Genomic DNA, 12920 nt, shown 5'->3' on the forward strand with positions numbered 1-12920 from the left:
TTGAGAATGATGAGGGCAATGAATGTACAAATGCGCTTTACACAATTGACGTATGTATGGATTGTGATAAGAGTTGTATGAGCCCCTAATTAAATGATTTTAAAAAAAAACTGAAAAAAAAATCCATTTACATATCTACGATTTATATATATCTCCGGTTTACTTTAGAGATATCCTTATCATTTTATGACAGAGAACATTATAAGTCATCCCCCTGGGGCATAAGGTAATTCTAATTGATAGTGTCAGTAATGTAGTCAATGGTATAGAATTTAAAACACAGTTGAGAAAAGGGGTTTTACATGTATAGGCTAGCTTCAGACCCACAAACATAAACTATTGACTTGTACAGATTCAACTCTTAAGTGATTGGACTCTCTTTGCATAAATAACAGGGGTTGTTATAGGGCAAAATTTTCAACAGCACTCATTCACTAAGGCAGAACCATGCCTTCCAGATTAATGCGTGCACGTCACAAGAAAACAAGGCGAGAGACACTAATATAGTAAATACAGGTAGCCCCACTTGCCCATCTTTTTTGTTTAGTCTTTTTAGTCTCTCTTACTCACATCTTTTGGCATAGAATTTTCGTCATTCTACCTTAGCCTAAGGTAGCAGTTCCCAACCTGTGGGTCCCAGCCCCTGTGGGGGTCGAATGACTCTTTCACAGGAGTCACAGGGGTCAGAACAGTAGCAAAATTACAGTTATGAAGTAGCAACGGAAATAATTTTATGGTTGGGAGGGTCACCACAACATGAGGAACTGTAATAAAAGGTCGCGGCACTAGGAAGGTTGAGAAACACTGGCCTAAACCTTCTGTTGCATTACTGGGGGAAAATTAGGCTTAGAGAGGTTAAGGCCCTCAACAAGTCAGTGCAGATTCAATACCAGAACTGGCAGAGTTTCCGAGGTAGAAAAGAATGCCTAATGCGTCCGCATATTTATAAAACCCTGCCTGTTTTTCTCGGAGACTTGCTTGTTGAGAACTATTCCATGAAAGTATTATTTGTTCTTATTGAGCAAACTAGTTTGAAATACTGCCTGGCTCATTGCAGATAACAAATATGACCATTTTGTGTACTTCTGAGACTCATCTTAAGTAATTTCTGTTTGAATGCAAAGATTAGATTACATGTCCTCTAAACCCTGAAATACTACCACATAAGCCTCATTAGACCAAAATTGTTAGCTGTTGGAGCAGAACAAATAACTAGCATGTAAAAATTAGGTCTTAAGCTAAAAAGCAACATGGTTTATTCTTTAAAAGAAATCATTAGAAACAACACACAAAAATATTAGACTTCTAGTCAAAAATACTCTAGTTAAAATTTGGTGGTTGATTTTTTGAGGTTTTTTTTTTTTCTTTGTGACTTTGTAAACAGTCTAAAAATAGTCTATGTCTGAAAAATAAAGAGTCTGCAGGCATCCTCAAACCATGGCCTGCGAGCCACATCCAGCCCGCCGGGTGTTTTTGCCCTGTTTTTTTTACTTCAAAATAAGATATGTGCAGTGTGCACAGAAATTTGTTCATAGTTTTTTTTAAAACTATAGTCCAGCCCTCCAACGAGTCTGAGGGACAGTGAACTGGTCCTGCTCTGGAGCATGCACCTAGCCTTACTATAAGGGTCATAGGACAAGTCAGGTAATGGGAGGGTGTTTTGAACATAGAAGTCTTACACATGAAATGATAAAGGGATCCTGGGGAGCAAAGGGGAGGGGGCGGGGGAAATTTGTGCCCTTTCATATTTTTTTGTACAGCACCATAAAATAGCACCTTGGGTGGAGAATTCTATTTAATTCGACAACTATTATGTAGTGTCTACCTACTAGGCTCCAGGCATTGTCAGGGATACAGAAACTGTAGCCCTTACTGCCCAGAAACTTCCCTGTTGGGTGAAAGAAAACAGAACAGAGAAGTGCGTTTTAGACTCTGTGATAAGCATGCCCAAGCGCTACAGGAAAACAGGTGAGCAAGTGGCTCATATGCGCCAGGGATTAGGGGTAACTGCTGCTACCCCGGATTAGTGAGAGCAACGGCATAAACCATGTCATTTATTAGGGTGTTGAATTAGGTTTCTGCCAAAATTTGAAAAGGAGAAGCAAATATGATCAATTAGAATAGAAAGTTATGACAATATAAGCTCTCTCTCCATCACCAAAACCTTTTTTTTTGTTTTTTTGAAAGAAGAGGAGGCGTTTGGATGGTCAGTGACATCACATCAGTACCCCGCAAAGTAATCTCTCTCTCTCTGGTTGTTCAAGGGCTTACTCTCAATCCTGCGCAAGTTGAAAAGTGCACCAGACCAGGAGGTGAGAATCCTTCTCCTGGGCTTGGACAATGCTGGCAAGACCACGCTTCTGAAGCAGCTGGCATCTGAAGACATCAGCCACATCACACCTACACAGGTGAACCGTCTGGGCCCCATGTGGGGCTGTGAGGATGAAAACCACAAAAGGCATAATGGGAAAATATTCTTGTCCACCTCCAAGCTTTATTTTGAGAGCAGTCTATGTATCCTAAGCGTAATCTAAACTTTCTGAAATATATCAGGACATAATTGAATCCCTCAGATCCAAATTGTTCCACCCCCATTGTTTTTTTAATCACTTTACCTTCCCTGATTAAGAAATTAACACATGTAAAAAGTACAAAGAATGTGTAAAGTGAAAAAAAAAAGCCATTGTCAATAACTGAGCGTTATTTTTTCAAACCTAATAAGTATAAGTATGTACCAATTCTTAGAATGAAAAAGAATTAGTTATATTTTACAATCTAGTGTCATACGCTTCTTTCCCAAGGGCATTTACAACATAAATAGACGTGATGTGCTCCCAGTTTGGAAGTGTGAAGACAAGTCCTGACGGGAAACGTTCTAATAGGCATCTCTAGATGCCATTCCCTTTAGGAAGTCCTGAGAAAAGCCGACCTTTGGGCTTCTTGACTAGAGGGACAGCCCTGTTCCTTATCTTGGAAGTGTTGGAGCATAGAGGTTTTAGCAAAACCAGGGTTTTCTGTTACCACGGTCTGTGAGTATTACTGATTTATAACTCTCTGTAGAAAGTCATCTCCCTGCTACCCAAAGAGCAATCTTAGAGTTTCTGAACAAACTTGGCATAGAGCCCAAGGCGGAGCAAATGACAGTGGGCTAGCCTACGAGGGCTGGAAGCTCCCATCGTGGGTCAGAATTTCTGCGAGAAGAGCTCTTTGTTGGAGTTTTAACAGTAGGCTGGATCACCGTAGGCCATACAGAGGCCTTCCTCACTGCCAACAGGGAAATAAACCAAAGTTATCAACCCCGGCCAGTTCCAGTCCCAACTTCCAGGCTTCGTGGGCAAGGTCATAGGTGACCTTCTTATCATACCATGTTAAGTTTCACCTTTATTCTTTAAAAACAAATTTTTACGTGTTTTTATTTTATATGAAAAAGTCACTATGTCCATTTAGTAAGTTTAGAAAGTTAGGAGTGTATGCTTGACATGTAAGAGAATACCATGCGGTCTTTTCTCCTACACGTATGTAGGATGGGTGTATTTCCAATAAATGTATGACTGACCTTGGGTCATCTCGCTCACTTAGTTTTTCATGGACACCATTCTGCATTGTTATAGATTTAAGGACTGGCACAATGCACATCCCTAAGTGTTTGTATCCACGCCATTGTTGTTTCCTTAGAGTAATTCTCTAGTACACTGTTTGGGTCTGATGCCTTCCAGAATTTTAAAGCACCTGGGACGTAAAACTAAATTCTAGGATTTACTCTTATTTACTCCCTGCCTCATTCTAGAAAGGATTTCATGTTACTAGCATGGACATTTGGTATCATAATGAGTATGAACATTTTAATACACCACAGTGGGTTTGTCACTGATTCAGAAGGAAGCAGGCTTTCTAGTAAGCTCAAGCCACTTCCCTTTGGAGTTCTTAAACTGAGTGTCTTCACTCACTGGCCTTTAGAAGTGCCGCGGTCAGTGTGGAGTCCAGTTAGGTGACAGAGTCCCCAGGCAGGCAGTCGCCCTGTGTTCTGTCCTCCTGTGCTAGACAGGAGTGTTCAGAAGCTTCCGGGGGAAGCCAGTGCTTATGGAGACAACCCTGGGCCTATTGAACTCCAGTTATTCTGGACCAGGTATTTTTCCTGCGGTTACAAGCAGCTGAGTGGAGTTCTCAAGTATTGATTTTATTGTATAAACGGGCTTCAAAGAGTTCATGGACAAAGTCCATGATCTTTTAACGCCATTGTCCTTGAACATTTCGAAGGCACCTCTCACCATTCTCGCAGGAAGCCTTCTGTGCGTTGTTTTTGATTCTCAATGGTGACGTGTGCTCCCCAAACCTCAGGGGTCTTGTTCATTTCTTTCTCGCCTCCCGCACTCCCAGTTCACATCAGCCGGACCTTGGTTGGCTTCTAGTTGGCTTCAGAAAAGCCCATTAGCAGACAGCCCTAACTGCCCTCCGACCTGGGCGTTTCCATCCCTGCCTGTAACAGAGGGCTCCCCTTGAGACCTTGAATTGGCTGTTGTCAAATGTCCCACCTTCCTGGGTTGATCACTGACTGGACCCAGCCTCCCACGGAGTATCCTGGGTCCAGCTCCACCCTTTCCCCACCATAGATTCGTAGGAGGAAACTGTTTTTCTTTTGCACTCCGTTTGAGAAACCAATCCTCCCAACTTGCTGTTCTTGCCAGGAGAATTCTATTTAATTCGACAACTATTATGTAGTGTCTACCTACTAGGCTCCAGGCATTGTCAGGAATACAGAAACTGTAGCCCTTACTGCCCAGAAACTTCCCTGTTGGGTGAAACTCAGGATTTGTTCTCTTCTGTTGAGTCTTCGGATGCCGCTTCTCTTTTCCCCCCGAGTGCCGCGTCCTGCCCTGTTAGGGTTACCAGCCTTGGATTCACCGGCGGGATGTCTGTATTGATTATCAGAGCTACTCTCACACTACGTCCTCCTGAGCAACTCTCTATTTGAGGGGGCTTCCAACAGTTCATGGAAACATTCCTTGGTCTTTTAATTCACTTTGAAGTTCACCGTGAACTCTTTGAAGCCTCCTTGTTCATACTCATCACTGAAAGTGACACTTGTAACACTGACTCCACAACCTGAATGAACCAAGGCAGATCTAAATATGTTTCTCTCTGCGCTGTCACAGCAAACCATCTTTTTTTTTGTAATTAAAGTTAAATTTATTAACTGCTGGTTTGAGAGTAGGCTAGAGCCTAGAAAATGTTCAACCCGCCAACCAGCTTCAATGTCAACCATGTCACGCCCAGCAAAGTGCCTCAGCATACATAATTATTGAATGCAACTTTATCAGAATTACTGTCTCAGGGCATAACAAAACGTGGTGTTTTTGCCTCTATCTGTTTCAGGGTTTTAACATCAAAAGTGTACAATCTCAAGGTTTTAAACTGAATGTATGGGATATTGGTGGACAGAGGAAAATTAGACCATACTGGAGGAATTATTTTGAAAATACGGACATTCTTGTAAGTACTCCTTCTGATACACTACCTCAGTCTTTTCTGCCGAGTGCTAGGAACATGAGCACGGTCGTGTTCTTTCTGGGCGGCCATTCCATTGCCATAACATCCCATCGCCGTGACCCGGGCTGCGGAGTGGCACGGAGGAAGGAAGACCTTTGAGTAACTTGAAGAAGTGGTTTTGTTGCTGCTCAGTAACAGTGTTGCGCCCACACCCACCTTATTAATTACAGCAGTAGGGAATTTAGAAGATGGTGCACATCAGAGCGGCTCCTGAAGACAGGAAGCAAGCTCGTGAAAGTCCTAGAAACCCGGACCTAGAAGGTGTGGTTGAGAGACGGGACCATGTTCCACCTGGAAAAGAGACTACTTAGAACTGTCCTCAGTTGCCTCAAGGACTATCCTAAGCCAAGAGGCTCGTTTAAATGTATAGAATAACTGAAGAGAGCGCGGTGCACAGAGCTCCTCACGTCCCCCTCCCACTATCCCTGAAAGTTTCACCGAGGACATCTGTTACAGTTAATGAGCCCATGCTGATGACACCATTATTAACTGTAGTCAGAGTTGGCACCAGAGTCCACCCTGTGTGTTGTACAGCTCTATGGGTCTTGACGAGCACAGAGCGACAGGCATGAAGGATTATCGTTTCATACGGAATAGGTGCATCACCCTAAAAATCCCGTTCTTCACTTCTTCATCCCTCCCCTCCATGGCCCTGAAGCACTAGGGACCCCTGATGTTTCTACACTATACGTAGGTTTGCCTTTTCCACATGGTCATAAAGTGGGAACCACATAACAGGCAGTCTCTTCGCATTGGCATCTTTCCCTTAGCAACGCATTGAAGGTTTCCATGTCTTTTTGTAAGGCGTGCTAGTGGTGTCGAGTTTACCAATTGGGCTGCGACCTGCATGGTGAGCAGTTCAAAGCCATCAGGTCAGAGCTAGGAGCAGTGTGGAGAGCCGTAGGGAGGTCGAGTCTCACTCAGAACAAAGTCTTTATTTGCCTGTAGCTGTACCTGCCCAGAAGCAGAAGCAGCATACTGGGGGTTCCTGCAGACATTGAGATTCTAGGTCCCGGCTCACTACCATTTTCTCTAGGACTACTCTTTCTCAATTCTGAGAAACTGCAATGCCCGTCTATGAGATTTCTCCCGTTCTCTCGCCTCCACCCCTTCACCGTCGCCTCCAGTCTTCCAGCGACCTTGTCTCCCAGCCTCCCTCAGCCACTTACCCTAAAATGTAGGGTCTCCTGAGCTTGGACGAGGGAGAGAGCATATGATTTTACTGATCTCTAGCTGTAAATTTACACTTATTTCCATTGTGACCATTGGCTATAGAGCACCATACTATCAGTCACTTTTATAACTTTGTTACCTATAGAGATGTTAGTATTTGTTTCCAATAGCAGTCGATATTTGCATATCATGTTAGAGTTATTGCAACAACACCTCACTGCTATCCAACCAATGCCAACTCATCGCAGCCCTGCAGGAGAGGGTAAAACTGCCCGTGAGTTACCCAGACTATAATTCTTCACAGCAGTAGAAAGGCCTGTCTTTCTCCCGAGGGGCGGCTAGTAGTTTTGAACTGCCAACTTTGTGGATCACATCCTGACACGTAACAACTATGCTACCGAGGCTCCTTTTATAGTTCGTGCAGACACCATGAGATACTGTGCAGGCTCATCACTACTCCAAAATCATGGCCATTGTTAGAATCACCTCTGGATCTTGCTCAATGGGTTACAAAGACGTGTACATATTCCTCTGTTATAGATTTGCTTTTAAAAAAATATATTTGATAGCTCTGATTCCATATCATGTATTTATAACGCTGTGTATTTTAGTTTATACATTCATTTTAGAAGGGGTTCTAGGCTGCCAAGGGATTCATGACACAAAAAAAGATTAAGAACCCCAGCCATCGACCTTGTCATCTCCAATGGTCTCATCTCCGTCAGCATTCTTTCAGGCATCTCACTCTCTCCTAGCTCCGTCTTTCCTGCTAGTCTTCTGACTCTAGCTATTGATACACACCATCACCCATGATCCATTGATCCTAACTGCACTCTTATCTTTCTCACATCCTTCCTTCCTTCCTTAACCAACTTAGATTTTATGATTCAGCCTTATAATCAGGGATGATGTCGATATCATCCAGTCCTTTATCTTACTCTCCCTTTATCACAGTTACCTAAAAAAAAAACCCAAACTCCAGCCCTGCTCTCATCCAATTTTCTATCTGTTCCATGGTTGAGCCTGTGGAGCTGAGTGTAAGTAAGACTATGCATGTAGTTTTAAATAAATTAAACCAAAGTGACAAGTCTTGCTGTAAGTGTGTGTGTCACCTGCCTCAGCCTGGTTGGTAATCCTCCTTTGCTTTCCTGGTCCATTGACCCTCCTCGACGACACTGCACTCTTCTTCTCAAAACGCTCGCATCTCAAATAGTTTCACTCTTTGCTGATGACTTTGCTTCCAACTTGTCTCTTTCTTTACTGGATCATCCCTGTCAGCATACGCACATCCTATCTCATTTCTCTTGTTCAAAAACCAACCAGCCACAAAGTCATTTCTCTTGACTGCGTATATATGTTCTTCTCTGGATAGTGTCTCACTGCTCAGCCTCCCTTTATGGCAGAATCCTTGAAAGAGTTTTCTAGGCTCTCTGTTTTTCCTTTCTTCTTCCCAATTACTCTAGCATCCTCTATTTAGGCTCACTCGTAAGCCTGCTAAGTCCCATGTTTGGTTTTAGCATTCCTCTTACTTGGCCTATTAGTACATTTCATGTGCTTGGTGATGATGTCCTTAAAACATTCTCTCCCCTTGATTTTCAAAATACCCATCTGTTTTGCTTTTCTCCTCTCTCACTCCTCCTCAGCCGCCACTATTCCCCCCACCCCCCACCTCACTTGTCTCCCCAACCTCCCCGTGTTAGAGTGCCCCAGGGTTCAGTCCTTGTGCTTTTCTTCTCTGCTTCACTGCTCAGAGAACCACCTGCTTGCTGGCAAGTCTCAAACTGAGAGCCCCAAGCTGCAACTGCCCCCCAGCCCCCTAACTGTTTCATAAATGGCCAGCTGCCTTTTGGGAATTCCCACTTCCACTTCAACATGTCCAAAACCAAATTCCTACCTGCAGCCACTCCTCCCCAACTCTACTCCTCCTCCAGCCTTCTGAGTCAGTGGCAGTTCCATTTATTCAGAAACACTGAAGGCATGCTCTACTCCTTCTCCTCTCCCTCCTCCCATCTGATCCATGAGCAAATCCTATCAACACACCCTTCCAAGGATTTCTAGAATCTGGCCACTTCTTTCTACCGCCACTGGCCCATTCTCCGATGATTGCAATATCATCTGTACTAGTCTCCTTACTTCTGCCATGCCGCTCCGAAATCTATTCCAAACACAGCATCTGTCATGAATACACACACACACACACACACACACACATTCTAAATTAGGTGGGGGATTCCATTTCAGATCATCAACTTTGTATTCAGCAGTTTAAATTATTTTATTATTATTTTTTAATCGTTTTATTAGGGGCTCATACAACTCTTATCACAATCCATACATACATCAATTGAGTAAAGCACATTTGTACATTCATTGCCCTCGTCATTTTCAAAACATCCACTCTCCACCCAAGCCCCTGGCATCAGCTCCTCATTTTTCCCCAGAGTCTGTAATCCTTTACAAGAGTAGAAAGACTCAACTCTCTCCCCGGAGCAGCTGGTGGTTTCCAAGTACTTGTGTTTGAAGGTTAGCAACCAAACGCACAGCCCACTGTGCCGCCAGGGCAGATTGAGAAAATCTTCGTGAAACATGTATCTGACTTCTATTAAAAATACACAAAGAACCCATAAAACACAACAAGGAGAACATAGCCCAATATAAAAATGAGCAAAAGATCTAAACAGACACACTACATAGATATGCATGAAAAGAAGCCAGACATCAAATGTCATTACAAAATTGCAAACTTAAGCCATGAGGTTCCACAACATACTTATGAGAATGGCTCAAATCCCAGAAGCTGCCTATCCCAGTACCGGAGAGGACATGGAGCAAGAACACTCATCCATCAATGGTGGGAACACAAAATGGCACGCCCATGTTAGAAGAAGCGCGGACGTTTCCAGCATTGGTGCTCCCAGCTATCTATCCAAATGAGTTGAAGACCTGTCTCCTAAAAAACCTGCATATGAATGTGCACAGCAGCTCCATTCTTAGTTGCCAAAAACTGCGTGTGGATTCTGACAAAAATGGCCTTAGTAGGTTAATGGAGAAACAAAACCAGCACATCTATACAATGGAGTGTATTTCAATAATGAAAAAATAACTATCAAGCCGTAAAAAGACATATACTCACTGCCATTGATTCAATGCTAACTTATAGCGACCTCCTATGGGTTTCTGAGTTTACAACTATTTAGAGGAGTAGGAAGCCCAGTCTTTCTCCTGCGGAGCTGCTGGTGGTTTTGAACTGCCAACCATTCAGATTGCAGCCCAATATGTAACCACTACACCACCAGGACGCCTTACAAAAAGACATGGGAACCTTAAATGCATTGCTAAGGGAAAGATGCCAATGCGAAGAGACTGCCTGTTATGTGGTTCCCACTTTATGACCATGTGGAAAAGGCAAACCTACGTATAGCGTAGAAACACCAGGGGTCCCTAGTGCTTCAGGGCCATGGAGGGGAGGGATGAAGAAGTGAAGAACGGGATTTTTAGGGTGATGCACCTATTCCGTATGAAACGATAATCCTGCATGCATGTCGCTCTGTGCTCATCAAGACCCATAGAGCTGTACAACACACAGGGTGGACTCTGGTGCCAACTCTGACTACAGTTAATAATGGTGTCATCAGCATGGGCTCATTAACTGTAACAGATGTCCTTGGAGAATCGTTCAGGGATAGTGGGAGGGGGACGTGAGGAGCTCTGTGCACCGCTCTCTCTTCAGTTATTCTATAACTCTGAAACTGTACTAAGTACCCTCTATTAATCTTTTTTTTAAAGTCTTTCAAGGCCAAAGATGCCCTTTTCATTTTTTAGTCAAGAGCTGGGCTAGGGTAGATGGCGGAGAGAAATAACATCCCTCTCGCTTTGCCAGCTGGATTAAGGTGCTTTGCCAGCTGGATTAAGGTACTTCGAAGGAGGGCTTAAAGAAGAGCAGTCTAATGTAAACCACAAGCTCGACACCGGGCGCATAGATGGCATGCATTGCCTTAAGATCCTGAGAAGGTCCAGGAATTAATGTGTAATCCTGGAGGAGCCCTCCCTGGCTACATAGCTGCCAATGCAAGGTCATGCAAATATTTTGGATTCTGAGTCAAGCTTGCATTATTTCCCAGTGCTGTTGAGGTGACATAAGTCTTGGGGACCAACTCAGTCCCCAGGGTTAGATTCCAAGACCTTGTGTCGCTTTTAGCCCCATTTGCCAGTTTTGCAGCAGTTTAAAGTGGCAACGGGTGGCAGGTTCTGCTGGTTGTCTGTATATAAAACAGTCTTCCATTATTGGTTGAGAAAGACTTACTACCCTAGACTCCACGCTGTAGACTTGACGCATCCAGTTGCCTGACTAACGCTACGCTGCTCTACCTTGAGGGCACCATGCTAAATTCTTGCTGTAAAGCAAGGCTCAGCAAATTAATATGACCTTCCCTCTGTTTTTGCAAAGCCTGAGAGCTGAGATTGGTTTTGACATTTTTAAATATTTAGGGGGAGGGGTGAATAGGAGGATATAGTATTTAGTAATGTGAAAATTCTTTAAAGCTCACATTTCAGGATCCCCAAGTCAAGTTCTGTTGGACCACAACTAAATCTCTTTGTTTACATATTGTCTATAGTTGCTTTTAAAGAGCCCTGGTAGCACTGTGGGGAACTCTGGTGGCACTTGGGTTAGCTAAGTAGGCTGCTAATCTCCAGGGTGGTGGTTCAAATCTACCAGCCACTTTGCAAGAGAAAGTTGGTTATCCGCTCCCATAACGATTTAGAATCTTGGAAACCCTCTGTGGTGTCTCTGTGAGTCAGAATGACTCATGGCCATGGGCTTTGAATACTTGCTTTTCCACAAGAGCACGAGTAGAATAGTGTCAAAAGGGGTTGTTTGGGCAGCAAAACCTGAAATATCTACAACCTAACCCTTTCCAGAAAAAGTTCGCCCTGCTTAAGAGCATTCAATGGTTCCTTAGGGCTGTGAAGAGTTAAGGCAATGCCTTAAAGGGCCAGGCTCATTCTCAGGCAAAAAGAAACCAAGCACATGTGAGGTGTGAGGGAGGATGGGGCAGCTTCCATCTCCCTTTAGGCCTGGAAATAATGACAGATAGCCTTCCCTATAGATAAAAATACAGTCAGGTGCTTATTTTCAGCTATTGTCATGTTCCTATTAAACTTTACTATTATCAGTTTTGTTTTGAAACTTAACATACGACTTAAATAACTTTGCCATCACGTCCCTATCCAAACCAGAGGACGACCAGTGAGAGCGGTCACAAACACCCTGCAGTAAGATGGCCCACAGCCTTGCTCATCGGTATGAGCAGGACAGGGCAGTAAGACAAAGTAACTGACCACCATGGATTATGTCCAAAGAATGCTTCTTTGTCCTTAGTCACGCTATCAATTTAGAAAACCTGCAGTTTTTAGTGCCATCTCTTTTTGTCTCTGTCTACCCTCTGGTGGAGAAACGGAGCAATAAAATGGCCCAAAGGTGGCAGCAGGAGGGAGGAGCAGAAGCCAGAGGAGAAACAAAGAGCTCCCCGCCACACACCGGATACCGACTCCCTGGATGAGGCCGAGTTGGCAGGGCTTCATCAAGGAAGGGTTGTTTGCTCTAGTCCTCCCTCCCACAACCACAGAAGAATTCCAAAGTGATTGCCCAGGAAGACGGGAATTGGCTTTGCTTAAAGCATCATTCTGAGTGCCCGGATTCTAACCTTCTAGAACAGGTCTTGTGAGGTGATTGATGACAGCTCAGCCCGCAGCGTACTGAATGTCTCTCTCTGAAACTTCCTGGCCAACCACCAGCAAACCTCTTGATGAACTAGTAGTCTGTTTTAAAATTTTATGATGATCAATTTGCGTTTCAATATGGCTAGATTAACCCGCAGGCATGTTCAGAGAAGAAAAAAAAAGAAAGAGGGCTATCTCTTCTTGAAGAAAGCAGTTCCTCTGTTGTCCAGGAGAAAACAGACACTATCATGCAGAAAGGAGGAAGAGCTGAGGCGAGGGTGACGGGGAGCGGTAGCCACTGCCAAGAACAAACGAGGGGCTCGTCACAGACCGGTTGTGTGCCCCTGTCTTTTTCACTTGGCCTTTTTCTCAAGTAATAAATGGGGAAATTGTTTTATAGATTTCTTCCTGGCATTATTATGTAGCAATTTTCAAAATTTGTGCAAGTGATTTGAGAGAAACGCCAAATGACAGAGAAC

General features: G+C 43.8%; 1 protein-coding gene across 1 annotated transcript in view; it reads left to right on the top strand.

Annotated features, from left to right (window-relative positions):
* The window catches only part of ARL3 (ADP ribosylation factor like GTPase 3), a 41179-nt gene that overhangs the window by 9853 nt on the left and 18406 nt on the right, over nt 1-12920 (top strand). Inside the window, exons 2-3 of the mRNA XM_030885988.2 lie at nt 2265-2408; nt 5374-5490. Coding sequence (XP_030741848.2) covers nt 2265-2408; nt 5374-5490 — 261 coding nt within the window. The remainder of the gene's footprint in view (nt 1-2264; nt 2409-5373; nt 5491-12920) is intronic.

This window comes from Echinops telfairi, unplaced genomic scaffold, assembly GCF_000313985.2.
Source record: "Echinops telfairi isolate 266 unplaced genomic scaffold, ASM31398v2 ScPeMD7_70;HRSCAF=299, whole genome shotgun sequence".
Lineage (NCBI taxonomy): Eukaryota > Metazoa > Chordata > Mammalia > Afrosoricida > Tenrecidae > Echinops > Echinops telfairi.